General features: G+C 64.3%; 1 protein-coding gene across 1 annotated transcript; it reads left to right on the top strand.

The window, feature by feature from the left end:
* Positions 1 to 15741: 15741 nt before the first annotated feature.
* Positions 15742 to 22473, top strand: DLGAP3 (DLG associated protein 3; the record flags this gene model as incomplete). The annotated part of the gene is made up of 10 exons (XM_082777334.1): positions 15742 to 16764; positions 17584 to 17789; positions 18524 to 18590; positions 18735 to 18969; positions 19443 to 19783; positions 20034 to 20119; positions 20874 to 21298; positions 21530 to 21621; positions 21730 to 21873; positions 22255 to 22473. The coding sequence occupies 10 exons, from the start codon at positions 15742 to 15744 to the stop codon at positions 22471 to 22473; spliced, it is 2838 nt and encodes a 945-aa protein (XP_082633460.1).
* Positions 22474 to 25406: the final 2933 nt, after the last annotated feature.

Here is a 25406-nt window from a genome sequence, read left to right as displayed (position 1 = left end):
CATCAGCTGAACTGAAACCCTGGATTCCACCGAGCCACGAACTGGGATCTGGAGCCAAAGGTGACTCTTGGCCCTCGTTTCCATCACGGGCGAAGCTAAAATCTGGATGCGAGCGAGGCGAGGAGCCTGGATGCGGCTCAGGATGTGCGCCTTGTGCTCCTCCTGACCATAAAATTGGATTTCCTGAAATAGCCTGTTGAAGACCAAACCCCAACAGGGACCGAATGACAGGTCAACAGGGGTGTGGAAGCCCCACCACGATCCTGGCTGCCTGCTTCGAGGCGTTGGCAGCCGGCAATAATAGTAATATACGGGGCCACTGCCTGCGAGGGCGCAGAGCCGGGGAGCTAAGAATAGCACCGAGCCGTGCCGGGGAAACTGGGGGGGCCGGGGGGGCCAGGGCACGTGGCCGGCGGTCGGATGGATCCCGGGGATAGGTGGATGGAGGCGGCTGCCTGCATCCCTCCTACACCCCACGGCGCAGGTGATGTGGGGATGGCGAGGAAGGGAAGGGGACGGGGACACGCGGAGAGGTGCCCGGGCTCGTGGAGCTGCGTAGCGCCCATCAGCGTGGCCTTGGGGCTCTGCGGTGTCAGCCGTGGGGTGCCGAGGGGGGGCTCAGCCTCACGGGGTCGGCCGCTCGCTGCCAGCTGTGGCGGCAGCACGTGGCAGCAGAGCCAGTGCCCGTCAGATTAAGGAGAATTAATTTGTGCTTTCCACCTTTCCGCAGGGCCGGGGGCGCTCCAGGCACCTGGTGTCCCCCCACCCCACGAGCAGATGTGCTCCAGCCTCTCCCTGTGTCAGCGCCTCTAAAACCTTCCCCAAATCCTAATTAAATTTTTCACGTTTCCCCCCCACCCCCCCCACCCCCCGCCAGCTCACTCCTCCCCAAATGCTGGAGTTGGAACGAGCCATGACATGGTTTCTAATCAGCTTCTGAATTCATATTTCTCTTGGCTCTCTTTGGAGGAGGCTTTTCAAAGCCTTTGTCTGATGCTGCCCGAGCAGAGAGCTGCTCTGCAGTTCTCCCTCGAAGCCTCGCTAGCAGCCGGTGCCCGAGCAGCTCGGTCCTGCTCACGGGAGCAGGCAGGAGACCCTACCCAAACAAAGCGCTCTTCGTGGCAGGGAGCTTGCAGGGATGCACCAGCAGCACCCAGGGCTGCTGCCAAGAGCAGCCGGGTGGGAGCCAAGGCAGCAGCCTCCCCACCATAACCCGGGGGCCGCAGCCCCCCTGGGGACCACTGCCCGTGGTGCTGGGCTCCTGGCGAGCCCTGGGTGCTGCTGCAGGCGTTGTGCTGGCTCTGGCTCTGCGCTGCTCCCCGCACCCAGCTCCCGGCTGGGCACCCGGCCCCGCATGCCCGTCCTGGCTCGGCTCCTCTGCGGCCGGTGCATTGCTGCTTTTGGCTCCATCTCTGGCACCCGAAGCTTGTCGGCAGCGAGTTGTGGCTCCGAGCGAAGCCAGGGGATGCAAACACAAATCCCGGCGCTGCCAAGCCCCAATTAATAACCTGTGAATCATGAGGCCGCTGGAAGAGCAGATGTTTGCGGCGCGGGTGCCAGTGCTCGGCGCTTCACCCGGGGTCTGCCCGGCCCTGAGCAGCAGAGCTCGGGGAGCCGGGTAGGGTAGAGGGGCTGCGCTCCCCGCCTGGCCCCTCTCCTGGTGGGGCCAGGAGCCATTTGGGCTGGAATCAGCTGAAGTTTGAGGTGGGCAGAGCGGAGCTGGAGAACAGCCTGGCCGTGGGAGTGCGGGGGTGCCGCGTCGGGAAACTGAGAGGTACCGAATGCCGGCGCGATGCCTGGCGGGGGACCTGCCGCTGCCCCGGCCCCGCTGCTGCAGCTGTGGGGGGCTACGGGGCTCTGCTGGGGACCCCTCCGTTTGGGGACACGATGGGGAAATGCTGTGTGTCCTGGCTGTGGCTGGCCTCGCCGTGCTCGTGTGATGGGGCTGCCGGCATCGGCGCAGCGGGGCAGCAGGCAGGGCTCGGTGCTCCCCGGCTCGCTTCTGCTCCGAGCACCCTAGGACCCCAAGGGGCTGGGGGAGAGGGGATCCATCCCCACAATGCGTGCAGGTGGATTTGGGGAGCCGTGGGCGCGCAGTGGGGCCGGCGGGGGCGAGGGCTGCGTGGGGGGAGGCGCGGGGTAGCAGCGCCGGGGCGTGCGCGGGGGGCGCACGGCGGGTGCGGGAGCGGCTGCGTGGCCATCCAGGTGCAGAGAGCGCTGCAGCAGCGGTGCCCGTGTGCCTTGTGCAGCCGTGCGTGCGCACGGCGGGGCCGCGTGGCCGTCCGTGCGCAGCCATGCACGGCGCGGGGGCGTGCGGGCGCTGCTCGGCGTGGGCAGCCCCTTCCCGGGGCGCGGGGGCGGCTGGAGCGCGTGGGGACGCGGGGGTGTGTCTCGAGAGCGGGGACGCCGGCTCTGCCGCTGCCTCTCGCCGGCTTGGAAGGTGCCGGTGGCGGCCGGGAGCGTGGTCAAGGCACTGCCTCGGGTGGCCGTGACCCTTGGGGACAGCGCCGGGGCATGGGCAGCCCGTGGGGATTTGGCAGGGAGAGAGCGAAGCTGGCCGCCGCCGCTCCGACGTCCTCCGGCTCCCAGCGGGCGTGGATGGGCGACTGCACGGCTTAGGGGCTGGGGAAGGGTGAGTGGGGCGCAGGGGAGGAGAAAGGGGGCACCGGGTGGGGTGGGGGGCTGAGCGGGACCCCGCTTTGGGGCTGATTCCCTCACCGCTGTGGTGCCAGTCCTAACCCTTTCCTGGCCGAGCCCTCCTCGCTGGCAGCCACCTCCTCGTCTCGGTGTGCAGCGTATGGCTCCCGGCCAGCCCTCGCCCAGACAAGCCCCGGCGCAGCTCGGAGCTCGCCCGGCCGGGATGGGGAGCTCCCAGCCCAGCCCCAAGATCTCTCCTCCCTTCCCCACAGCCCCGTGCTGTTCGTGCTGGGGCCGGGGGCTGCGCACGGTGGCAGGCGGTGCTGTGCCCGAGCTGGGCTCGCCCTTGGGGACGCGCCGCGCTCGCCCCTGTGGACCCGGTGGTCTCCGTGAGGGCGTTCGGTTAGGATGCAGGTGAGTGCCCCCTCCTCCAGGCCCCCCTGCACTGTGACACAGAGTGCTGGGGGTCCCTGTCGTGGTGGAGGGGCAGGAGGGAGCGGGGCTGTGAGCGTGCCGGAGGTTTCGTCCTGTGCTCGGGGGTGCGGGGGGAGCGGTGGCTCAGCGCTGGAGAGATCAGAGCCCAGGGCTTGGGGCTGTGAGAACAGGGGCTGGGGAGCTGGGGGATCCTTCCCCAAGCCCCCCCATGGGATAGGGTGGGTTGGGGAGGGTGATTTTTACCCACAAGTTGAATTCTGGAGGGATTTTCCTGCTCCATGGCAGGGCAGTGAGCAGATTCCCGGTGGGGACGGAGCGAGTGCGCCGTGGTGGCACGGGGAGGGCAGGGCTGCACCCCGGTGCGAGCGCCAGCGATGGGGGGCCCCCCGGGGGGCTGCTCTCAGCCCCTGCTGGAGCCGGGGAGCCCCAGGTCTGTCTGCCTGCCAGACGGCCCCGCTGCCGGGGAGCAGCACAGCCGGTGCCGACATCTGTGCCTCCAGCCCTGCCTGGCTGCGCTCCGCTCCTCGGCACGGTGCTGGTGCTGGTGGCAGCCCGGCTGGGTCCCTCTGCGTGGCTTTCCCCTGCCACCAACCCCCCTGTGATGAGCCGGCATCACCGGTGTGTGTTCTGGGAGGGGAAACTGAGGCAGCAGGGAGGGAAGCGGCGGAACTCTCCCTTGATCCTCACCATCCTCATCATCCCACGCCTCGCCCTGGGGTTGTTTTGTCTTGCCGAGCGCGCACCTCGTGGTGCCAAGAGCCGGGGGGAGGCGAGGGCGGCCTGGGACAGGGCCTGGGGCAGCGCTGGCACCGGCTCCCACCCATGTGCCTGGGGCTTTGGGGCTGCCTGGCTCCTCCTGCAGCTGCCTCCCAAGCTTGGGGCTGCGAGAGGGGCTGTGGGGTGGCCTGGTGGTGGCTGTGGTGGTGGCCCTGGTGGTAGCCAGAAGCCACCTGCGGTGCTGTGCACCCCGGCACCCCGTGGCCGTGCTGGGTCCAGCTGCTCCCACCGCTGCTCCAGCTCCACGTGGCCAACCTGTGGCCTGTCCCCGTGTCCCCTGGGTCCCTCCTGAGGATGCGGATGGGTGCGCTGAGGTTTAGGAACCCCCCCCACCGTCTCCTTGGGGACGTCTCAACCCTCACATCCCAGCCTGCCACCGGCCTTTGATGTGCAGCAGCTCCAGACGGGCTGGCAGGACGAGCAGCCAACCCGCCGATGTGCCTGAAACCCCACACCCTGCCCTGCTGCCGGCGCTGCTAATTACCCCGCCGGGCAGGTAATTACCCCGCTGGGCAGGTTGGACGGGGCCGGGGTGCGGGTCGGGCTGGGAAGTGACGACGCAGGCCACCTGGGGACACGGGTACCCAAAGCTCCCTCATCTCCACGGGGTTTTGGGGATGTTGGAGGGGTGCTGGGGGCTCTACCCGGTGCTTGCCGTCCCCGGGGGGTGCAGAGCAGCCGATGTGGGGTGCTGGGGGCTGCACCATGAGCTGGGGAGCTGGGACCCCCCCCGAGCCACGTCCCCATCGCCCGGTGGCGGTGTCAGCGCTCCCGGCACAAAATGTCAACCCATGCAAATGAGGCTGCGGGAGCGGCTGATTGAAGGGCCCTGCCCCGCCTCGGAGTTGCAATCAAATATGCAAATGGCCTCCCAGGGAGGCTAGCGAGGGCTATTAATAGCGGGGGATGAGGCTGTGAGGCAGTGTTATGGGGTAGAGGAGGCTGGGGGCTGCGCTGCCTCAGCTCACCCCTCTGCCCTGCCTGGGCCACCCGGTGGCACCCACCACCCACGTCCCAGGAGGGGTGGCAGGAGGTCCCTGCGTCCCCATGGGCACCAGTACCACCAGTACTGGCGGGCACCAGTATGGCTATGGCCTTTTTTAGGGTGGGTGCCTGCCCTCCTGCCTGGATGGAGCGCGTTTCCATGTCAAATAGTCGGAAACACGGTGGGGAAATCCCGATTCCTGAAAGCAAAGGGCTGGGATTTTACCAGGGGAGCCTGACCCAAGCTGAGGAGCACTCGGATGCCCGGAGGGGACCGGTGCGAGCCCTTGGGGGATTTTACTGTGAGTGTTTTGTGAGTGGGAAGCTCCTAAAGTGGGGAGAGATCTGGTTAGGGCAGCATCCCCATATGCTGTAGGATGGAGCAGGCAGCGCCAGCAGCCTGGCCCCACGCTTGGGTGCCTGGGGGATTTGGGGGCATTTCCCCTCTTCTCTCCTCTCTCCCCTTCTCTCCTGCTTTCCTCCTGTCCCCAGTGAGGGCTGTCACCTTCTGGGACCCCGCCGCAGCCCCCTGCCCTCTCCAGCACCCCCCTTGTTCCAGGAGCCTGCAAAGCTCCTGCCCTTTTTAGAGAGCTGTGGAAGTAAGGCTGGAGACAACAGTAACTAATTATTCAAAATCTGAACCTGGAATAATTAGCCCAATTAACAGTCTCAGGTGATGTTCTCTTCCAGCTGATAACGGCCGGAGGAAGGAGGAAATTAATTAACCCATCAGCCTGACGTTTGTAGGTCACCGTGCCCTCTGGATGGCAGCGGGGCTGTTTTTGGGGTGCCCATCCTGCAGGGCGCAAAGCTCCCCCAAATTCCCCGCATCTCTGGGGTCTGAGTGCGGGGTCTGGGGGGGGGAGATGGATTTGGGGTGGGCTCAGGGAGGGGGTGCCGTGACCCAAGGCCGGGGTGATGGGCTCGGTGTCCCCCGGGAACGTCACCGGCACGGGTTCGTTAGCGAGGCGGAAGCTGTAGGGCTTTAAGGTTGCTGTGGAAACGGTGGTGTTCGGTACGGCGAGGAGCCTGCTGCTTCCCAGGCTGCCCCCCTCCATCCTACAGGGAGGGGACCCCCGCCCGGACACGCTGAGCCCCCTGCCCGGGGGTCCCCCTCCGGAGAGGGGCACGCAGGGGGGTGACGGCACGGCCATGGCGAGGGGTGCTGAGCTACAGGCTGGGTCCCATCCCCATCTGCTCCAGCACAACCCCCCCAGACCCCCAGCTTGCCCTTGGTGCGTGGTGTGGGACCCCACAACCACCCCACAGCCCTGGCACGCGTGGCCCGGCCCCGCTGGGGCGCATGGGGCCAGCAGCAGCCACCCCCCACCCCGGTGTCCTGTCCTCGCACCTCCACCGCCACGTGGTGCACGGCGTGGCCTCGGCGCCCCTCTGAGCTTTTGGAGGTTTTTAATGAGGAAAATGGCACAAAAAGCTCCGTTTGCCCTAAATGCCCATCCCTGCGTGAAGCTGCTGCGGCGCAGCCCGGGCCCACTCGGGGAGCTGGTGCAGGGGGTGGGTGCCAGGGGGGCTGTGGGGTCCCCAAGAGGAGGAGGAGGAGGTGGGGGAAACATTTTTTTTCGTTGCATTTCCAATCGTTTTCCTCCCCCTCCCCAAGTTTACAGCTCACCTCGGCGGCGTATCGGCCTCCAATCTCATTAAATCAGGCAAATTGTAGCATCTGATATTTTATGGAGATGAAGGTGTGCACCCAGACTCTATAATTATCGGCAAAGATGTATTTACAATACCTTGTTGCCAGTAAACAAAAAATAACTTCAGATCAAAGCACTTTTAGAGGGAAATAAATCTGCCCGGCGCGATCGGCGGGGAGAGGAGCGGAGGAGCGCGGGGATCGGGGGCGCACGGGGGTGGCTTGGGGACGGCCCTGGTCCCACCTGGCTGCTGTAAATCCCAAACCTCAAGGGGTCAGGATGTGGCTGGGCACCTGCTGGGGGTGCTCGTCCAGGGGGGTGCCCCCTGCCAGGATTTACACCCCGAATTTCACCCCAGCTGGTGTGGGGCCGGGATTTATCCATGCAGCCCCCGGAGCAGGCGGGTTACCGGTGAGGTGATTTTGGTTTATCGCTGCCTCGAGTGGATTTATCCACGCAGCAGGGCCTGGGCTCGCCACCTGTGTTAATCACCGAGGGCTGTTCGGTCCCCATTTATTTGGCCACGCTTCTCATGGGGTGGCTTTGGGGTCCCCGCTCCCCATGGGGCCGGGTGGTGGGGCTCGGCCGCCCCTTCCCTCCCTGCCTCGCTCTCCCGCCCGCCGAAAGGCTAATAAAATGGTGATAATGCCGCAGACGTCCTCTGGAAAGGGCTTTGAGACAGATGAAAAGCCCTACTTAAGAGTGAGGCCATTATTATTAATAACTTGGAGCGAGGCTGTAAATTCAGCCGACACAGCTATTATGGGAAACCAACCCGCTCCCGCGCCGGCCCCGCACACCGGAGGCTGCCCGGGTGTGGGATGGGGACAGGTGAGTGTGGGTTGGGGGTTGGGGGGGTGTCCAAAGCCCTCGGGGTGGGGGAAATTCAGGGGAAAAGGGTAAAAACCCCTGGGCAGGCTCCAGCCAGGAGCTCGGGGATGGTTCCTTTGGTTTATGGGAAGCATGCGGGTGTGAACGAGGGAGCTGGTGTGGAGCAGGACCGGTACCCACAGCAGAGCCGGGTTTGGGGTCGATGCTTTGTGTGTGGGGCATCCGGAGGAAGGGATGTGGCTGGGGAAGGCTGAGACCTCAGGATGGGGGTGTGCGGGCTGCGAGATCCCACCACGACCTTCCCCGTGCTGTCTGCCCGTCTGGGGAGCATCAGGGACCTTTGGCACGTTACCAAAAGCCGCGTTACGAATAACCCCAAGAGGTTCCTCGCGTGGTGCCCGCAGCCATCAGCAAGGTCAGCGAGAGGCACGGAGCCGCCGCGGCTCCCTCACCGTCAGGATAATTTGACTTCTATAATTTCCACCCCGAGAGTGGCACGGCTGGGGCACCGGGAGATCCCAACCAGGGCCACAGCGGGTGCCAACCCCTGGCCGGGGCTTTGGGGTCGGGGTATGGGGTGCCACGGGGTGCAGGGTGCCACCCGCACGGGGCTGAGGCCGTGGCCGTGGGCTCGTGGCGCTGCCTGAGCCTTGCTCGGGAGCTTCTGCGGGGGACCGAGCTTTGATATAAATATCTTTTTGCTCAGCACACGACCTACTTTCCAGACAATGCCATTAGCCTCTCGACTCCCTCATTCATCTTGCGCCGTCCTCCCCCCTGCCCGCCCCGCGGCGGGACCTGCGCCGGTGCTGTGCACCCGAGGGGAGGTGAAGCAGGATGGGGCCCGGCTGGGTGGCACCGTGGGGACCCCGTGGGGACCCTGTCCATCGCTGTCCCCAAGGCAGGAGGGGGGGCAGGTCCCCTTTGGGGCTGCTCCATCCCATCCCGGAGGGTGCTCGACTCCGGTTGTCCCTTCCCGCTGTCCCCAGCCCATCAGCCTGTGCTCCTGTGGCAAAGCAGGAGGCAGCCAAGTGACACCTCCAGGATGGAAAGTGGGGGCCAGGGACCCCCCTGGGGTTTTCCTGGCACTGGGGCCGTGCGTGGATGGCACTGGGGACGATCCCCAGGCTGTGCCATGCAGTCAGCAAGTGGATGCTAGGATTAGGGGCAGGCTGGGGCAGGGGGGGCCTGGCCCCACCAGCACAGGGCTGCCTGCCCCCCCCCAGGCTCCTGGTGATGATCTTTTTCTGATTTTTTTCTCCTGAGCACTGGAGACGAGTCCCCAGGAGGCCGGGAGGCCCCGTGCCTGCCGCCTGCGCCCCTCTGCGTGCCGCTGGGGCTGAGCCCCGGCTCGTCCCCCGCAGCTAAAATTAAAAATTCAATTTGTATTGCTGGTAAATCCTGCAAATCTCTTTTATCTCTAAGCTCTTGTAGCAGGACTATCAGGGGTGTAATCTCCGCGGGGACCCATCCTGCTGCCCTTTGCAGCTCCCTGTCTTGGGGCCGTGCTCCCCCTTCCCGCGTGGCTCCCGTGGGATGCTCAGGGGGCAGGTGGGGAGCAGGACCTGGGATGCCTCCAGCAGAGCACCCATGGCACTGCCCAGCCTGGGGACAAGGGGCTGTGCCACCCCCGTGCCCTGTGTGATGGGGACACCGATGCCAACGGGGTCCCGACAGTGTCCCCAGCCCCGCTGTGCCCTCGCGTCCCCCTCACCCGCACACTCTGGGCCCATGCTGAGAGCACGGTGCCGAATTATGTAGTTAAATATTTAGCTTTTCATCAGCTTTGCAAATTAAGCCCATCGATTAAAGCGGCAGTTTGGGTCCTCCACTGGCGAGCTCTGCTCCGTGGGCTCGTGGTGCCCGTTCCCAGCCCTTGGCCCCGGGATTGGGGGCTGCAGCCTGGCAGGGGGGGCTCGGTGGCTTTGGGCATCCCTCCTGGTGGGGACCAGGGGCTCTGCCGTGGCACTGTGCCTGGAGTCTCCTTGCTAAAAGGTGGCCTGCTGCAGGGAGAGAGGCCAAATGGGGCTGGTGCTGCGAAGGGAACTGGTTTTACTGGGCGGCGTTTGAGTTCCAGGCATGGGGTGGCACGGAGGGGGGGAATTCAGGGCGCAGAGCAGCGCTGGTGGCCCCTCAGAGCCTTTCGGCACGGCCGCGTGCCCTGAGCTCCCGAAAGCAGCTTTGCAACGATCCCAGGCTTAAGTCATTACACCGCGGGGCCGGGAGCTAAGTGGCTTTTGGAGCAGCCGCGGCGCTTCAGCACTTCCCCGTGGTGGGAACGGAGCCGGCTGCGGCGGGGATGTGGAGGGTGAAATGGGAACGCTGATGGCTGGGAGTGGGGACAAGGGGTTTGTCCGGCACCGCCGCAAGCTCGGGGGCTGTGGCACAGCTGGCAGCAGCCTTGAGGTCCCCGCTGGGGCTGCCACATCCCAGGTGCCTGGAAAGGCTCCATGGGGCGCTTCCAGAGGTGCTGTTGGCTCTCCGTCCCGCTGGGACCCCGGTGTCACCTCTGCCGAGCTGCTGTGGGGGCAGTGGGGCTGCGTGCCGGCTGTTTCTGCCCCGGGCAGTGCAGCCAGATGCTGGGTGTGCGTGCGAGGGGAGCTGCCCATGGGCATCACCGGCGATGGGCACGCGTTGGGGCACACTGAGCCCCGCGCCAGCTGCTCAGCGGTGACACCGGAGGGCAGTGGCAGCCCCCGTGGGGACACAAATCCTGCTCGGGTGGCGGGGAGGTTGAGGAAGGGGTTTGCTGGGGAGGGCGCCGGCACGCAGCGCTTTGCTGCCCAGGTGCGTTTCCTTCCCAGCTGCCCCTGTCCTAATTATTCACTCATCCCTAATTACTCGCTCCTCCCAGCACCCTGCGGCCACCGGTGCTGTGCGTTAATCCAGCTCCGAGCTTCCCTGACTGCCCCATCAAGGAGCAGGAGGTGGCCTCGTGGCCCTGCCCGTCCATTCCCCGTGCTCACCGCAGGATGCTCGCACCAGCCCCTTCCTCCTGCCCCTTTCTTTCCCACCCAATTTCTTCCTGGGCTGTGGCTGCCGACCCCAAACCCTCCCGTTTGTGAAGGGTTTTGCTGCTCTTCCACGCACTAGGGCTCCACGGGGACAGGGTGCTGAGGTCCCCTCTCCGCTGGCTTTGCCTCTGCAGCACCGGGATGCTCCAGCTTGGGACAGAGCCCGGCTGCTGCCCCCAGGAATCGGCTCCAGCACCAGGCTGTGGCAGCAGCGGGGGCCCCGGGCCCTGCTCCCCCCCTGGCACCGGTGGCAGCAGCAGCCGGAGGCAGCGGCGCTGCGGCGGGGAGTCCCGGTGCTGGCGGCCGTGCGGGATCCCCAGCAGCTGGGGCATGGTGTGGCAGTATTTCCTCGCTCTGCTCGAGGAGTAATTGCTCAGATGGGGACTTGGGGCAACTCCCATCCCTCTCCCGGCATGGTAATGAGTCAAGAAGACTCAAAGACAAATGGCTCATTAAGAAGCAGTGCTGCATTGCAGGATTTTTCATCCCACCAACCGCTGCATCAGCAGAGGCAGTACCTCTCGCGCGCTCGCTCTCCCCAGCTCTGGGAGAAGGAGCTGTCAGGCAGCCGGTGCCGGTGCCAAAATTAATCATGTGCTTAATAAACTACTCCCATCAAACAACCTGTCCTCGGAGTCCCCTCGTGCGGAGCAGGGCAGATGGGAAGAGCGACGCTCGGTGCCCTTCCCCGGGGACGGCGGGGTCTTGCTGTCCCCAGCCGGGGTCACCCCAGCGGTGCTGAGCCCTGCCGGGTCCTGCTCGTGGCCCTGCACGGGGCTGAAACAGCTCCTGCGATTAATGGCATCAGTGAAGGGGAATAATTCAGGCTCTGCTGCCTGCAGCTGCGCTGGGGCTGCATGAAGGCAGCGGGAGCTGGCTCAGGGTGTCTGGCTGTGGTGCTCGAGGCTCTGCTGCCCTGGCCCCTCTCAGCAGGCTCGGTGACTCTCACTTGCTCTGCCCACATTCGGAATTTTTCAGCTGGCATTTGTCCTTCATGACTTTTTAAAAAATATCCTCATCCCTTATTTATCCCAGGCTGCCTCTGCTTGGGCTCTGCCCCTTCTTTCTGCTTGGTTTCTTCCCCGGCAGGGCCCGTCTCAGCCCTCTATTTTTGTTCCGCTCTCAGTAACTGCCTTTGATTTCCTGAGCACACCGAGCACGCTGGCTGTGATCTTTGCATCCTGCTCGCTTGGTGTCCCACTTTGCCTTCTCCTGGGGCTCCTTCGGCTGCCTGTCCGAGGCCTGGCGGGGCAGCACGTGGGCTGGGTCCCGTCCCTCTGCGCTAGCGCCGCTGGAAGCCCCGCTCTGCGCCCTGCTCGGGGCGAAGCCACCTTTGTTCTCCCTGAATTCTCTGCTCCTGCCTGAGCTCGGTGCCGCGGCGTTCGGCTGCTCAGGAGCTCCTGACCTACCTTCCCTGCTCGTGGCTGCGCTCCGTCCCTGCCTGCTGCATCATAAATATTGCACGGGAGCGCGCTCTCGGAGCGCTGCCGCTGGCACGGCACCCACGGCATCCTCTGCGCAAACGGGGCTGAGGGTGGGGGGCCAGGGCCAGGGGAGAGGGACCCCAGGAGGGGTTGGGATGTGGGGACAGCACCAGGGATCGCTTTGGGAAGGGGATGATCCCGTAGCTGGCTCCTCCAGGGGAGAATGGTGCTTCCACTCATCCTCCCCGTGGTTTTGGGGAGGTTCCCCCGGCCCTTGGTGGGCTCCATCCAGCGAGCGCGCAGCCAAACGGGGCTGCCCTCACCCTTCCCTGAAAAGTAATTACTTACAGGAATGACGAACTTCTGACTAATTACACTATCTCTTTCCTGCCTGACACAACTAATGAAATATCCATGAGCTGCTTTCAGCTAATTCAACTTTTAAGAAAATAATTACTCGACGCAGAATTATGTACTAAATTAGGTGATTCCTTTACTAAGCCCCCATTTTTTTTTTTTTCAGGCTGAGTAAATTTTACTAATACAGCCTAATAAAATAACAGAGTAATTAGTAATAAAATAAAATGTTTGCTTTCTACAATCCTTCTCGCTTACAACTAGTTGGGAAAAAGTAAATAGATTAAAAGCACGGTGGAACCGACCTGGCGGTATCCCGTATTTATTTTCATCCAGCGACTGTAGATCAAATTTGCTCAGCTCCTAAGCGGGAAGACCATATTTTTTTATTTTTTTTCCAGACTCCAGCTCGCACGCGGTGCCGGGAGCTCAAGCTGCGTGTTTGTTCTCTCTTGCTTTCATCACGAGCCATAAAGATCCCCAGCAGGATCCGCGCTGCCAAACTTGTCGCTAATTTGCAAAGCAGAATGGACCGGGCTCGCGCCATCCTCGCTGCGCGCCTCTGCCGGGCGAGCGGCTGTAAAAAATCACTTTGCTCGCGCTGGAAAGCCGAGGTGGCAGGAGGAGCCTTTGTGGAGCATATGGCCAGATCCAGAGCAAATCAAAGTCAACGGCGAGGCAGCCGCTGGGCCAGCTCCGGCGCCCGCTGGCAGGGAATTGCATAAGAGGATGTGGCTGGGGATGGTTTTGGGGCGTAGCCGGGCGAAACACGTGCGGGGCTGCGCTGGCCATGGGACTGCCTCGGTCGGAGGAGGGAAGGAGGCATTGCTCAAAATCCACAGGGATTTGGGTCAGGCTCTTTTTTGGGGACAACCAATCTTGCTCTTCCTCCCTCTGCTTCCTCTCCCTGCAGACCCTGGTGCCCCCGGGACACCCTGCGCGGAGGAGCCAGCGGCCGGGCCATGAGGACAGCATCCCCCTGAGCGCCGGGCGGTGAGTGCACAGCCGGGTCCTGCCTCTCTGGGTGTGACCTGGAAACCTTGCAAAGCCTCATTTTGCACTGTAACATCTCACCAGACCCAGGTTTTGCAGCAGGGTTTGCAATCCCGTTTGCTCTCCATCGCGTGTCCAGGGGTGCTGGGTGGCACTGGGGTGTCGGGGGGGTGCCGGGGCTACACCAGGTACCTGCTGCCGAGGCTGAGGTCTCCCCAGGTGGTTTAAGGAAGCAAAATCACCTCTACTAAAGGCCCCTGTGGGAAATGAAGCAGGGAGATGGGTTTGGGTGAGCCCTGCAGCACCCTGGGGTTATGAGCCTCTGTCCTCCCCCCCCGATCCTGGGGTGGGCAGGAGAGCCGCAGAAGCAAAAGTCGGTGGCGAGGGGATTGCTGCTGGGAGTTTCTCCGGGCTTTGGATGCAATAAAGGCAAGAAGTGAGTTATTTGTAATGGTAATTATGCTCTTCCAGTTTATCCTAGCACATAATTGTGTGGGTGGTAGGTTCCCAATGGTGGTAATTACCCTGGTGTTAAATGGCACGAAATTCAGCCGGTGCTGGGTTTCTTCCCCCTTTTCCAGTCTGTGATTTTGTGGGACGTGGGGGACAGGAGGGCTCCCACGGGTCTCTGAAGGGGACCTCCCAACCACGCTGCCCATGCAGAGCCCCCCAGGAGCGCTCCCGTCCCCATCCCGCTGCCAGCAGCCGTGGGGGAGCCGCGGCGCTGCCTCGCCGGAGCTCTGGCTTTGTTTAATTCCTCCCATTCCCGAGCACAAAAGCCCGCCCGGCTCCTAATAACGGGCTGCGTGGCTGTTGTGACTCCTTCTGCCTGATGTGGTGGCAATATTTGGATCAGCTGAGCACTTCCCTCCGGGAGAAGGAGATGATAGCTCAGCCCGCGGAGGCAGAGCTGGGGCTGGGAGGGAGCCTGTGGTCACCACGATCCATCCCTCCATCCATCCATCCATCCGTCCGTCCGTCCGTCCGTCCATCCATCCGTCCTGCTGCTGACTGCCCATGTCACCACAGCTCCCCCGGGAGGGCAGAGGCATTTCTTTTTTTTTTTTTTTTTTTTTTTTTGTTTTGTTTTGTTTTGTTTTGTTTTGTTTTGTTTTTGTTTTTTTTTTTTTTTTTTTGTTTTTTTTTTTTTTTGGAGCAGGCTGCAGCTTCCTTCGTCTTAAGAGGCAGCAATTAGCGAGCCTCGTTAGAGCAGGAGCGGGATTACGAGGGAGGGAGGATGATGAGCGGGACTGAGTGATCCAGCCTTGAAGCTGGGAAAAAAGGCAAAGGGAGAGGCTTGCCGGGGGGGGCACGCTCCCCAGCTGCTGCCAACGCTGGCAGCTCCCCCACACCGTGCTGTGCTTGGAGGCGTCAAGTCCCTGTCCCCTCCCAGAGCTCTCCCCCTCCGTCCCTGCCCATCCTTGTCCATCCGGGGGGTCCCTCATCCTCTCATCCTTCCCCCCCCCCAGCTCCTCATCCAACAGCTCCGTTCCCATGCTCTACCCGGGCTGGATGTGGCCCCCAGGGCTGCTCGTCCCCGCTGCATCCCCTGGGGGCTGTCCCCAGACGCGTCACCGTGGCCAGGGGCTGATCTGGCTCCGTGTGAAGCCACCTCGCCTCTGATCCCAGAGACAAAGTGCCCAAGTCGCCCTCGCTAAATATGATAACGAGCATTAATTGATGCCTGTTAATTAGCCAAGCTATGCTGGAGAATAAGCACTTTCCTCATTTAGAGTCATACCCAAGGCAGGGCCTTGGAGGGGCTGTAGGAAGACAAACCCCCCTGGGGTGCTTATAGGGCTGGGCATCCCCACGGCCCCGTGGCGCAGCTGGGGACATGGTGGGGACAGAGCCAGCCCCGGAGCCACCAGGCAGAGGCACTTTGGTAGCAGCCGGGCTGATGTGATGCTCCTGCTTAAGGAAATGGTTAAACAAGAGCGACACGAGCGCGGTGGCGCTTCCCGGGCACGTGGTGGCACAGGATGGAGGCACTGGGGGAACACGAGGTGTCGAGGGGGCTGCTGTCGATGCGGGGGGGCGGCTGGGTGTGAGGACGGGCAGGATGGAGATGTCAGCGCCGTGGCAGCCCCCCCCCCCCGGTCCCGCTCCCCGCTCCAGCTCATTAGCGGCTCTGTGAATCGCGATGGCTGGAAAACTCAGCCAGAACCGTTTTCCTAATGGAAAAACACTTCATAATATTTGGTGTCGGGGAAGAAAACAAGTTTCTGATGATGTCGAAATGTCCTCCCTCACCGTCTGCAAGCTATCTGCTTTGAATGCTTCGTAGCCGGCTGCTGCTTCTCCTTAGAAATCCCCACGTTTCAGCATCCACCCGGGCAGCCCTTCAGCCCCGTACGTGCTTGGCACCGCTGCCTGCCCATGCCCCGGGTTGTCCAGGTCCCCAGCACCCCAGGTGGGATTTTAGGGGCTCAGCTGGGGCCAGATCCTGCCCCAGGAGCTTCCTCCCCGCCTCGGTTTGTTCACACAGCGCAGCCCAAACACTTCACCTGTACAGGAACGGGGGTTTTAGGATGGTGGAGGGGATTGTGACGGTGTGCCTGTGCATGTCCCCGCAGGTGAGCCCGCAGGGAAAACCCTGCAGGATGCCGAGGCTATGGGGCGGGTGCTGACACCATGAAGGGCTACCATGGGGAGCGTAGCCAGGCACAGCACTCCACCGGCCACCGCTGCCGCTGCATCCCAGAGGACTGCGAGCATCCCGCGGACTACGTCGCGCACGGCCCCGAGGGCCGGCAGCCGTACCTCCTCAGCCCCAGCGAGCCCTGTTCCCTGGAGCATCCCTTCTGCCCGGCGCGGAGCCCCGGAGCGACCGGCGAGTGCCCGGGCGGTGCTTTGAGCGAGCCGCCCTCCGGCAGCGCCAGCAGCACCTTCCCGAGGATGCACCACGCGCAGCAGCAGCCCTACGACTCCTGCGACGAATGCATGGCGACCGCCCACCCCGCCGGCAAGATCAACCGCCTGCCGCCGACGCTGCTGGACCAGTTCGAGAAGCAGCTGCCGCTGCACCACGACGGCTTCCACACCCTGCAGTACCCGCGGGCCGGCGGCGCCGAGCCGCGCAGCGAGAGCCCCAGCCGCATCCGCCACCTCGTCCACTCCGTCCAGAAGCTCTTCGCCAAGTCGCACTCCCTGGAGGCGCCGGCCAAGCGGGACTACAACGGCACCAAGATGGACGGCCGCGGGGACGGCTACCACCACCACCACCACCACCACCACCACCACCACCACCAGTCCCGCCACGGCAAGCGCAGCAAGAGCAAGGACCGCAAGGTGGACTCCCGGCACCGGTCCAAGATGATGGGCTGGTGGAGCTCCGACGACAACCTGGACAGCGACAGCAGCTACATGGTGTCCGGCCGGCACGCCGTGGACCAGGGCACCCAGTACTGCGTGGACGCTCCCGAAAGTGCCTTCAGAGACTTGACCTTGAAGAGTCTAAAGAGCGGTGGGGAAGGAAAATGCCTGGCCTGCGCCGGCATGTCCATGTCTCTGGACGGCCAGACGCTCAAGAGGAGTGCCTGGCACACCATGACTGTCAGCCAAGCCCGCGAAGCCTACCCCAGCGCCGGCGGCACGGAGAAAACCTTGATGCTTCAGGAGGCAAAGGCCAAAGACAGAGCCTACCAGTACCTGCAGGTGAGGGGGCCGGGCAGGGCTGCCCCACGGGACCACTGCTGGTGATGCTGTGGGATGAGCTGGGGCTGGGTCCTTCCATCCTGGCCAGCCCTGGCGGTGTGGGGCCATGCAATGCCAGCTCTGCTCCCTGTCCCCAGCACAGCTCCATCCTGTCCTGCTGCGGCTGTCCCATGTCCTTGAGGGTCTCCTCGCAGAGCCCCTCTGTGGTCTCTTGCCCTGTAGTCCTCTGGGTTGGGGTCGAAGCAGCGCTGCCTGCGCAGGCTCCTCGCAGCCCTGTGCCCTCTCCCTCATCTGGGCTTTTATCCCTCTAGTGCCTGGCCCAGTGCCACCGCCTGGCCCGTCACGTCACCAGGCTCCCTTCTAGGTCACCCCCCTTCCAATTAAAAGCTAATTAACTCTTCGCTCCCTTTCCCGGGGGAAGGAGACAGTGAGTGGCAATCCGAGGGCGGGCGGCGGCGGGGGGATCAGGGCAGGGTGCCGGCCCCATCGCCCTCCCCGCATGGCCCAGGGACACCATCCTGCCACCGCAGCCTGGTAAGGACCCCGTGGTGCCGGTGGCACGGCCACCAGCCGGCTGGCCGCGCTGGCATGGGGGGGATTTGGCCCAGCCGCGCCTGCTGGGGGGGCTGCGAGGTGGGAGCAGGTTTTGGGAAACAACCCCACACGGGGCAAGCAGGGAACGCAGCCGGGGCTGCCAGGAAGGAGCAGCCCTCCAGAAGTTGGGGCAGGGAGGGCAGAGGAGCGGTGCCGCACACGCCGCACGCCGGGCTCGGGCTGGCTCGTGGCACCGCGCGCACCCACGCTCGCCTCCTGCCCCAGGTGCCGCAGGATGAGTGGAGCGGGTACCCGGCGGTGGGCAAGGACGGGGAGATCCCCTGCCGGAGGATGCGCAGCGGCAGCTACATCAAGGCCATGGGTGACGAGGACAGCGCCGACTCGGACGCCAGCGCCAAAATACCGCCCCGGGCGGCCACGCGGCGGGACAGCTACCGCCGCTCCTCCAGCGCCGACCAGGCCAGGAGCAAGTAAGGGCTGGTGCCGGGCTCTGGGGAGGGATCCTGGGCCGCAGCCACGTGCGAAGGCTGGGAGAAGAGGTGAAACCGCAAGGCGGCTGCAAAATATCCAGATCCAGGGGGAAAACGGGCTGGGTCCTTGTCCCTGTCCCTGCTGCCCGTCGCGCGGAATTGCGCCTCTCCTGATGGCTCTGTACCGGTGGGGTTCTGGGATGGCTTTTTGGGGTGGTGAGGATGCCCTGCTGGGGACCCCCCCCCCGATTTTGCAAGGCTGCCAGGAGCGCTCGCTGCAGCTTCTCGCTGCATGCATGGGTGCAGAGCTGCAGCGGGGACCTTGCATGTGCTGCTGCCACCGCTTGTGCCCAGAGCCCACAGCCACGCACAGCGACACTGTGCCAGGGGCAGCTCCACCTCGGGGGGACTGCCACGGGGACCCCACTCTGAGCATCTCTGTGCCAGAGAGCAAAGCACCAGGCAGGCGTGGTGTAGCATGATTTTGGAGACCTGCATCCAGCCTCGACCTCTGGTATGCACTGGAAAGCCCCCCGGGAGGTTGGGGAGGTGGGAAGGGGTCTTCACAAGAGCTCGGGGGGCAAGTGGTGGCCTGCGGGGGCATTGCTGCGGCTGCATTTCCAAACGCTCGGCTGGAATGTGTTGCTTGTGGTGCGATCCCTTCTATTCCCACTGTCTCTCATTAGGTTTGCAAGTAGGCACTATTCTGATTCATATATCTGTAACTGTCCCAGCTGCGGCACGCCACCTCGAATGCTCCCTCGGGGACAGGGCTACGGGCGCTCCTTCACCACCGGCCAGGTAGGGCCCCCTGTCCCGGCTGGGACGTGTCCCCAAGGTGGGGACCGAGGGCGGATGCTGCAGATGCTCCCCTGAGCATCTCCTGCCCCGCCGGGCTCCGTCCCATCCCTCGCCACCCCAAGCATCACCCGCCGCTCTCCCCAGATCAACGACGAGCTCAACCACCAGTTCGAGGCCGTGTGCGAGTCCGTTTTCGGCGAGGTGGAGTCGCAGGCGGTGGAGGCGCTGGATCTGCCCGGCTGCTTCCGCATGCGGAGCCACAGCTACCTGCGGGCCATCCAGGCGGGCTGCTCCCAGGACGACGACTGCCTCTCGCTCTTCTCCATGTCGGCCCCCCCGGGGCAGCCCATCACCAGCAGCATCCTGAAGCCCAGCACCTGTGAGTCCCGGGGGTGGCAGGGCACCGCAGCGCGAGGGTCCCCGCATCTCCCCAACCTGCTCGCCCCAGGGCTGCTGCTCCCCTTTTGCCTCCCGTGCAGCCCCCGGCTCACGGCTCAGCCCCTCATTTGGGGTCTGCTGTGTGTCCCCAGCACCCATCTGCTGTCCTTCACCCTTCTTTCCCCTTTCTTTCTGCATGCTGCGGTAATTTATCCAGCATGGGTTGGGGAAGGTTCCCATCCCTTTTTGGGGATAAGCTGGCCAAATGGCCACTTGGGGTCCCGAAATGCTGGCCCAAGCTGGTGTCTGCGTCCCGCTGGTCTGTGCCAGCCGAGGTGCAAACCCAGCCGGGCCGTGCGCCCTTCGCTGCGGGAGGAGGTGGGCGCCGCTCCCCGGGACCCTCGCTCGCGGTCGGAAATGAGAAAGTGTCTGTGTTTTCACGCGCCTTTTCATCCTGCGCCTCTCCCACAACAGCTTTCAGTTACAGAAAAGCTCCACCTCCCATCCCTCCAGGAACCAAAGCCAAGCCCCTCATCTCCGTCACGGCGCAGAGCAGCACCGAATCTGCCCACGAGAGCTACCTGCCCGGCGAGGTCGCCCGCAGCCCCGCCTGGTCCAAAGACGCCGCGGCCCGCTGCAACTCGGCCGAGAGCCTGGAGAGCTCCAAGGTGACAGCCGTGTCCCTCGACCTGCCGCCCGTCCAGCCCCGCGCCGCCCAAAAACCCTCCACGCTCATCATCAAGGCCATCCCCGGCCGGGAGGAGCTGCGGAGCTTGGCTCGGCAGAGGAAGTGGCGTCCCTCCATCGGCGTCCAGGTGGGCTTCTCTCCTCTCTCCGGGTTTGAGCCCCTCGTCCCAAGTCTGCCCAAGCCGTGCGGGTGATGCTGAGCGGCTGCTGCAAGTCCCCTGGCTGCTGGTGGCCCCACGGTGGCCCTAACGCCACCCCTGTGCCCGCCAGCTCGCCCTTGCTCACCCAAGGGTGCATCCTTCTCCTCCTGGTGCTGCACACCGAAGTGCCCGAGGTGTGGGGCTGCCCTCCTGCTCATTTTCCCTCTGTCCCCGGCAGGTTGAGGCCATCTCCGACTCGGACACGGAGAGCCGGAGCCAGAGGGAATTCCACTCCATCGGGGTGCAGGTGGAGGAAGACAAAAGGTACCGAGGGGCCAGGCCGTGCCGTGCCCCGAGCACTGTGCCAAACCCTGCCAAGCTCTCCTGGCCGTGGCTTTCCCCAGTTACAAAGCTTTGTGACTTTTTTTTTCCCCAGTTACAAAGCTTTGTGTCCCCCCGGTTCCTGCCCACAGCATCTTCTCCCTCTCTCCTCCCGGCTGATGCCCCCGGGGCTCAGCACTGTCCCCATCCCAGGCAGGATCTGTCCTTCGCACTCACACCCCATTGCTGCAAAGGGACAGCCTGGGAAAGGGGCTCTCCTGCTCCCACAGTGTGCTGGGGGCTCCTTTGCTGGGGTTCAGCCCTGGGCTTGGAACCCAGGTGAAATCTCTGCGTTTTTCTGCAAAAAAAAAAATGTGATTTTTTTGCCCGGGGTGGGAGTGCTGTGAGCCTCACAGCCTGTGAACCTGCACAGCCCGCAGGAAGCCAGCTCTGGGTCCGTGCCCACCCACCCTGCTGCATGCTCCTCGGCATCCTCCAGCACCGTCCAGCACTGGTAGCCATGGAAACGGGCTAAGAGCACAGGAAATGAGGGCCTGGCAAGATGCAGCCGCTCAGGGCTGTCCCCGCAGATAGCGTGCATCCCCAGCCCCACCTGCAAGCCGCCCTCACCCCACACACACCCACGATGGCACTAATGGGGGGACAGGGGTGGCAGGAACATCCTGGCTGGCTCGGGACCCTCGGAATCCTTGGTGTATGCACCCAAAGGGTCCCCACGCGCCCTCTCTCCCCCCAGGCGAGCCCGTTTCAAGCGCTCCAACAGCGTGACGGCGGGCGTGCAGGCGGACCTGGAGCTGGAGGGTTTCGCCGGCCTGGCCGTGGCCACCGAGGACAAAGCCCTGCAGTTCGGGCGCCCCTTCCAGCGGCACTCCTCGGAGCCCGAATCCGGCCGGCAGTATGCGGTGTACAAGACGGTGCACACGCAGGGCCAGTGGGCGTACCGGGAGGACTACCAGATGCAGTACGACGCGGTGGAGGTGCCCCGCCGCGACGCCTGGGTGGAGCGGGGCTCCCGCAGCCTCCCCGACTCCGGCCGTGCCTCCCCGTGCCACCGCGACGGCGAGTGGTTCATCAAACTGCTGCAGGCCGAGGTGGAGAAGATGGAGGGCTGGTGCCAGCAGATGGAGCGGGAGGCTGAGGACTACGACCTGCCGGAGGAGAGTGAGTGGGGCTGTTTATGGGGTCGGGGTCCCCTAGGGCTGTTTTGGCACGGTTCTCACCTGTAGAGCACCTTGGGGCACCCCCCCTGTGATGCCACTTGGCTGAAGAGGTTGGGGTCAGGATTTGAGGACCCCAAATGATGGAGCAGGGTCCTCGCCAAGCGATGGGGAAGGGATGCTTATGTCCCCGTGGAAGAACTGACCGTCTGCTTTCTCCTGTGCCCTGCCTTAGTCCTGGAGAAGATCCGGAGTGCCGTGGGCAGCGCCCAGCTCCTCATGTCCCAGAAGGTGCAGCAGTTTTACCGACTCTGCCAGCAGAACATGGTGAGTGCCCGTCCACCCTCCTGGGGCAGGCTGAGGCTCAGCCTGGTGGGCTGGGGGGCAGCAGAGCCGATGCCCTGTGGGATGACGTGGCCCCTTTTGTCCCCGCAGGATCCCAACGCCTTCCCAGTGCCCACCTTCCAAGACCTGGCTGGCTTCTGGGACCTGCTGCAGCTCTCCATTGAGGACGTCAGCATGAAGTTCGCGGAGCTCCAGCAGCTCAAGGCCAACGGGTGGAAGATCATCGAGCCCAAGGTAAGGGCAGGGGGGCACAGGGCTGGTGCTGCTGCGCGTCCCTCCCTTCTCCTTCCCCTGACACATCTGTGGCCAAACTGCTGCTGCCGCCGGCAGAAAGCACCAGCGGGTGCTTTCAGCAACCACTTGAAAAACAAAGAACAGGAAAAAAAACGAGGCCATTCCTCGTTGCAGCGATTTTGCAGCCGGATTCTGGGCAGCGCTGCCTGCAAAGGGCCAGGCACAATCCCGTGCACGTGCACGCTGCGGGCACGCAGCCCCGCGGAGATGTAGGAAGGGACACGTGGCCTCATCTCACCTCTCCATCACGTGCAGGGGGGGATAAAGGGGACAAAAGGCCGTCCCCGCGCCCACCCTGAGCCTTCCCCGTTGTCCATGCAGGAGGAGAAGAAGGTGCCTCCCCCGATACCAAAGAAGCCGCCGCGCTCCAAGGTGCACCCGGTGAAGGAGCGCTCGCTGGACTCGGTGGACCGGCAGCGGCAGGAGGCTCGCAAGCGGCTCCTGGCAGCCAAACGCGCCGCCTCCTTCCGCCAAAACTCGGCCACCGAGAGCGCGGACAGCATCGAGATCTACATCCCCGAGGCGCAGACCCGGCTGTGACAGGGGGGAGCCTCGGCTTTTCTACCCGGACTGGACGGCGCGTCCATCGCTCACTGTGATCGGGGGACCGCGGGGACACCCTGGGGGCAGCGCTTGGCCCACTCACAGCTTCTCTCTTTTTCTATCCTAGACGTTTCATGGATCCGACGGTGAATGAACACCAACCCGGTTCGGCCCCATCCCGTAGCTCCCCCCCCCTCCCACCCCGCCCGCATGCCCCTGCCCGCCTCTGCCAGGGTCCAGGGCTCTTCCTTCCCCCCTGCCCTTTTTGGGGCCGTGTCTCAGCTCTTCTGTCCCTCGGCCCCCCTCGGTCCCTGTCCCATCCGAAGGAGAGGTGACCCCAGCCGCCAGCCCTGCTGGGTGGGAGGGGAGGGGGCTGCAGGCAGGCCCCCCCCCAGCCTCTCTGTAACTCAGTGCAATCCCACGGCCGTGGGGACGGGCCCCCCCCGAGCCCCCCAGCCCCGTGCCCAGCCGGAGACCCCGCTCCGCTCCCCGCCTCCTGCCCCGGTGCGTGGGGAACCCAGGGGTCCCTGACCTATACACGTATATAAATATAACCTAAGGAATAAAACAGAAACTACACACGACCAGAGCTGTGTCCTGGCGGGCGGGACGGATCAGAGCAGCAGAACCCCCCCCCCCCGCCAGCCCCGCTCCCCGAGCATCAGCACCAGCGTCCTGCCCTATTCCCCTGTCTGTCCGTCCATCTGTCTGCCCACACATTTGGGAGCACCTCGGGGACAGGGCAGACGGCTCCCCCTCGGCTCCCTGAGCTGGTGCAGGGCGTGCGAGCGAGGTGGTAGTGTCGGGGAGACTTCCCCACGCTCACGCAGGACCCCCCCGGTGCCGTGCAGTGCCCTAGTTTGGGGACACCACAGCGGGCACGCCGGGCACTGAGCTGCCAGCCGGGGCTGGCCTCGGCGTCCCCCACACACGGGGACAGGGCTGTCGGTGTGGGGTTGATGGAAATTCCCTGCAGGGTGCCCCCTTTCTCCCCAAGCCACCGGTGCTCCGCGGGGATGGGACCCCGAATGGGGTTATCATGTCCCCGGTGCCCCGTGGGGACAGGGGACATCCTGGGGTACAGCCCTCATGCTCCAGCTCTGTTTCCTCCGTGCGCAGAGCCGGGAGATCCCCGAGAGCAGCTTCCCGGGGGGGAATTCAGGGATGCTGCTGCATCTGTCCCCATCCCTGGGCACGTTCGTGGTGTCCCCACCCCGAGCACAGCCCGCAGAGGGCAGGGACGCGGTGTATCCATGCTGCCAGCCCTCAGAGAGCAGCTGCCAAGGGGCACGGCCCCCGCTGCCTGCTCCCAAAGCCTCTGCCCCAAAAGGACGCCTGCCTGCACTGTGACCCCTTCAAGGGCTGCCCCCCCCGAGCCCCCTTTTCCCCTTCTGGTGGGTGGCAGGAGGGGAGGATGCCACCCACGCCAGCACCCTGCCCACGAGCTCCCAAGGGTGCCGGGCACCTCCCCAAACCCGTGGTCATCCTTGGCCTGGGGCAACCCCACAAGATTTTGGGGTGGGGTAAGGCTCAGCTTGTGCCCCCCACCCTGCAGCGGGGTGGGGTGTGGGTGGCTCGGAGGCAGGGCGCTGCTTTTGGGGGGGCTGCTTTGTACCCTGGGGGGAAGACGGTGCTAAAGCCCCGGGTGTCACTTACTGGGGGGGGGGGACAGGGGACACAGAAGCCACATCAAGGGCGGTAGAAGCCAGGCTGCAGCTTGCAAGGGACACGCTAGTGACAAAAAGGGGGGGGTCTACCCCGGGACGGAGCCCCCCTCAACCCTCCACGCCGTAGCTTTTAGCGATGTGCCTGCAAAGGGACGCCCCCGAGCCCCCCCGAGCCTCCCCCTGGCCCTGCCAGCACTGTACAGTGACCGTGACACGTGGCTCCGTTTTTATTGTAACAAAACCGCCGGAATTAATAAAAGACCACTTTGGTTACTCCGGGGCCAGTGGCCACCTTCCCCACGGGGACGTGGCTGGTGCCCGGCTCGCCTTTCCCCCGTCTGTGTGCCCGTCGTGGCTGTGGGGTGGCTGTGGGGGGGTGGCTGTGGGGTGGGACAGGGGTCTGTAGGGTGCGAGAGGGGTCCATAAGGTGTGAGACGGGTCTGTGGGGTGGGAGGGGGGTCCATGGAGTGGGAGAGTGGTCTGTGGGGTGCAAGAGGGGTCTGTGGGGTGGGAGAGGGGTTCATGGAATGGGAGAGGGGTCTATAGGGTGGGAGAGGGGTTTGTGGGGTGAGACAGGGGTCTGTGGAGTGGGAGAATGGTCTGTGGGGTGGGAGAGGGGTCTGTGGGGAAAGAGAGGGGTCCATGGAGTGGGAGAGGGGTTTGTGGAGCGCAAGAAGGGTCTGTGGTGAAGAAAAGGGGTCCATGGGGTGGGAGAAGGGTCGTTGGAGCAGGAGAGGGGTTTGTGGGGTGGGAGAAGGGTCTGTGGAGAATGAGAGGGGTCTGCAAGGTGTGAGAGGGGTCTGTGGGATGTGAGAGGGGTCTGTAGGGAAGGAGTCCACGGAAAGGGAGAGGGGCCTTTAGGGTGGGAGAAGGGTTTGATGGGTATGAGAGGGGTCTGTGGGGTGGGAGAGGGGTTTGTGGGGTACGAGAGGTGTCTGTAGGGTGTGAGAGGTGCCCACAGTGTGGAAGAGCAGCCCGCGGGTCATGATTAGGGTCTGCGGGCTGCGAGCCGGGCTCTGCCTGAGGCACGAGCAGATCCCCCTGAGCTTGTGGGACCAGCACAGCGCTGCCCCCGAGCCTCCTTTAACACACCTCCCCTCACGGGCCGGCCATGGCGACCCCCTAAACCCTCCCCTCAGCCCTTCCCGGCCCTCCCCGGCCGCTCCTCCAGAGCCGCGGCTCCTCGGGAGGCCGCCGGGGGGCAGCACGGCCCCGCCGGGCCCCGCTCCTCCGGCAGCGGAAGGGGAGGTGGCGGCGGCCGGG

Source organism: Aythya marila, assembly GCF_965140915.1.
Source record: "Aythya marila genome assembly, chromosome: 22".
Taxonomy (NCBI): domain Eukaryota; kingdom Metazoa; phylum Chordata; class Aves; order Anseriformes; family Anatidae; genus Aythya; species Aythya marila.
Note: the sequence above shows the minus strand (reverse complement) of the source record. Positions and strands in the feature narration are given on the sequence as shown.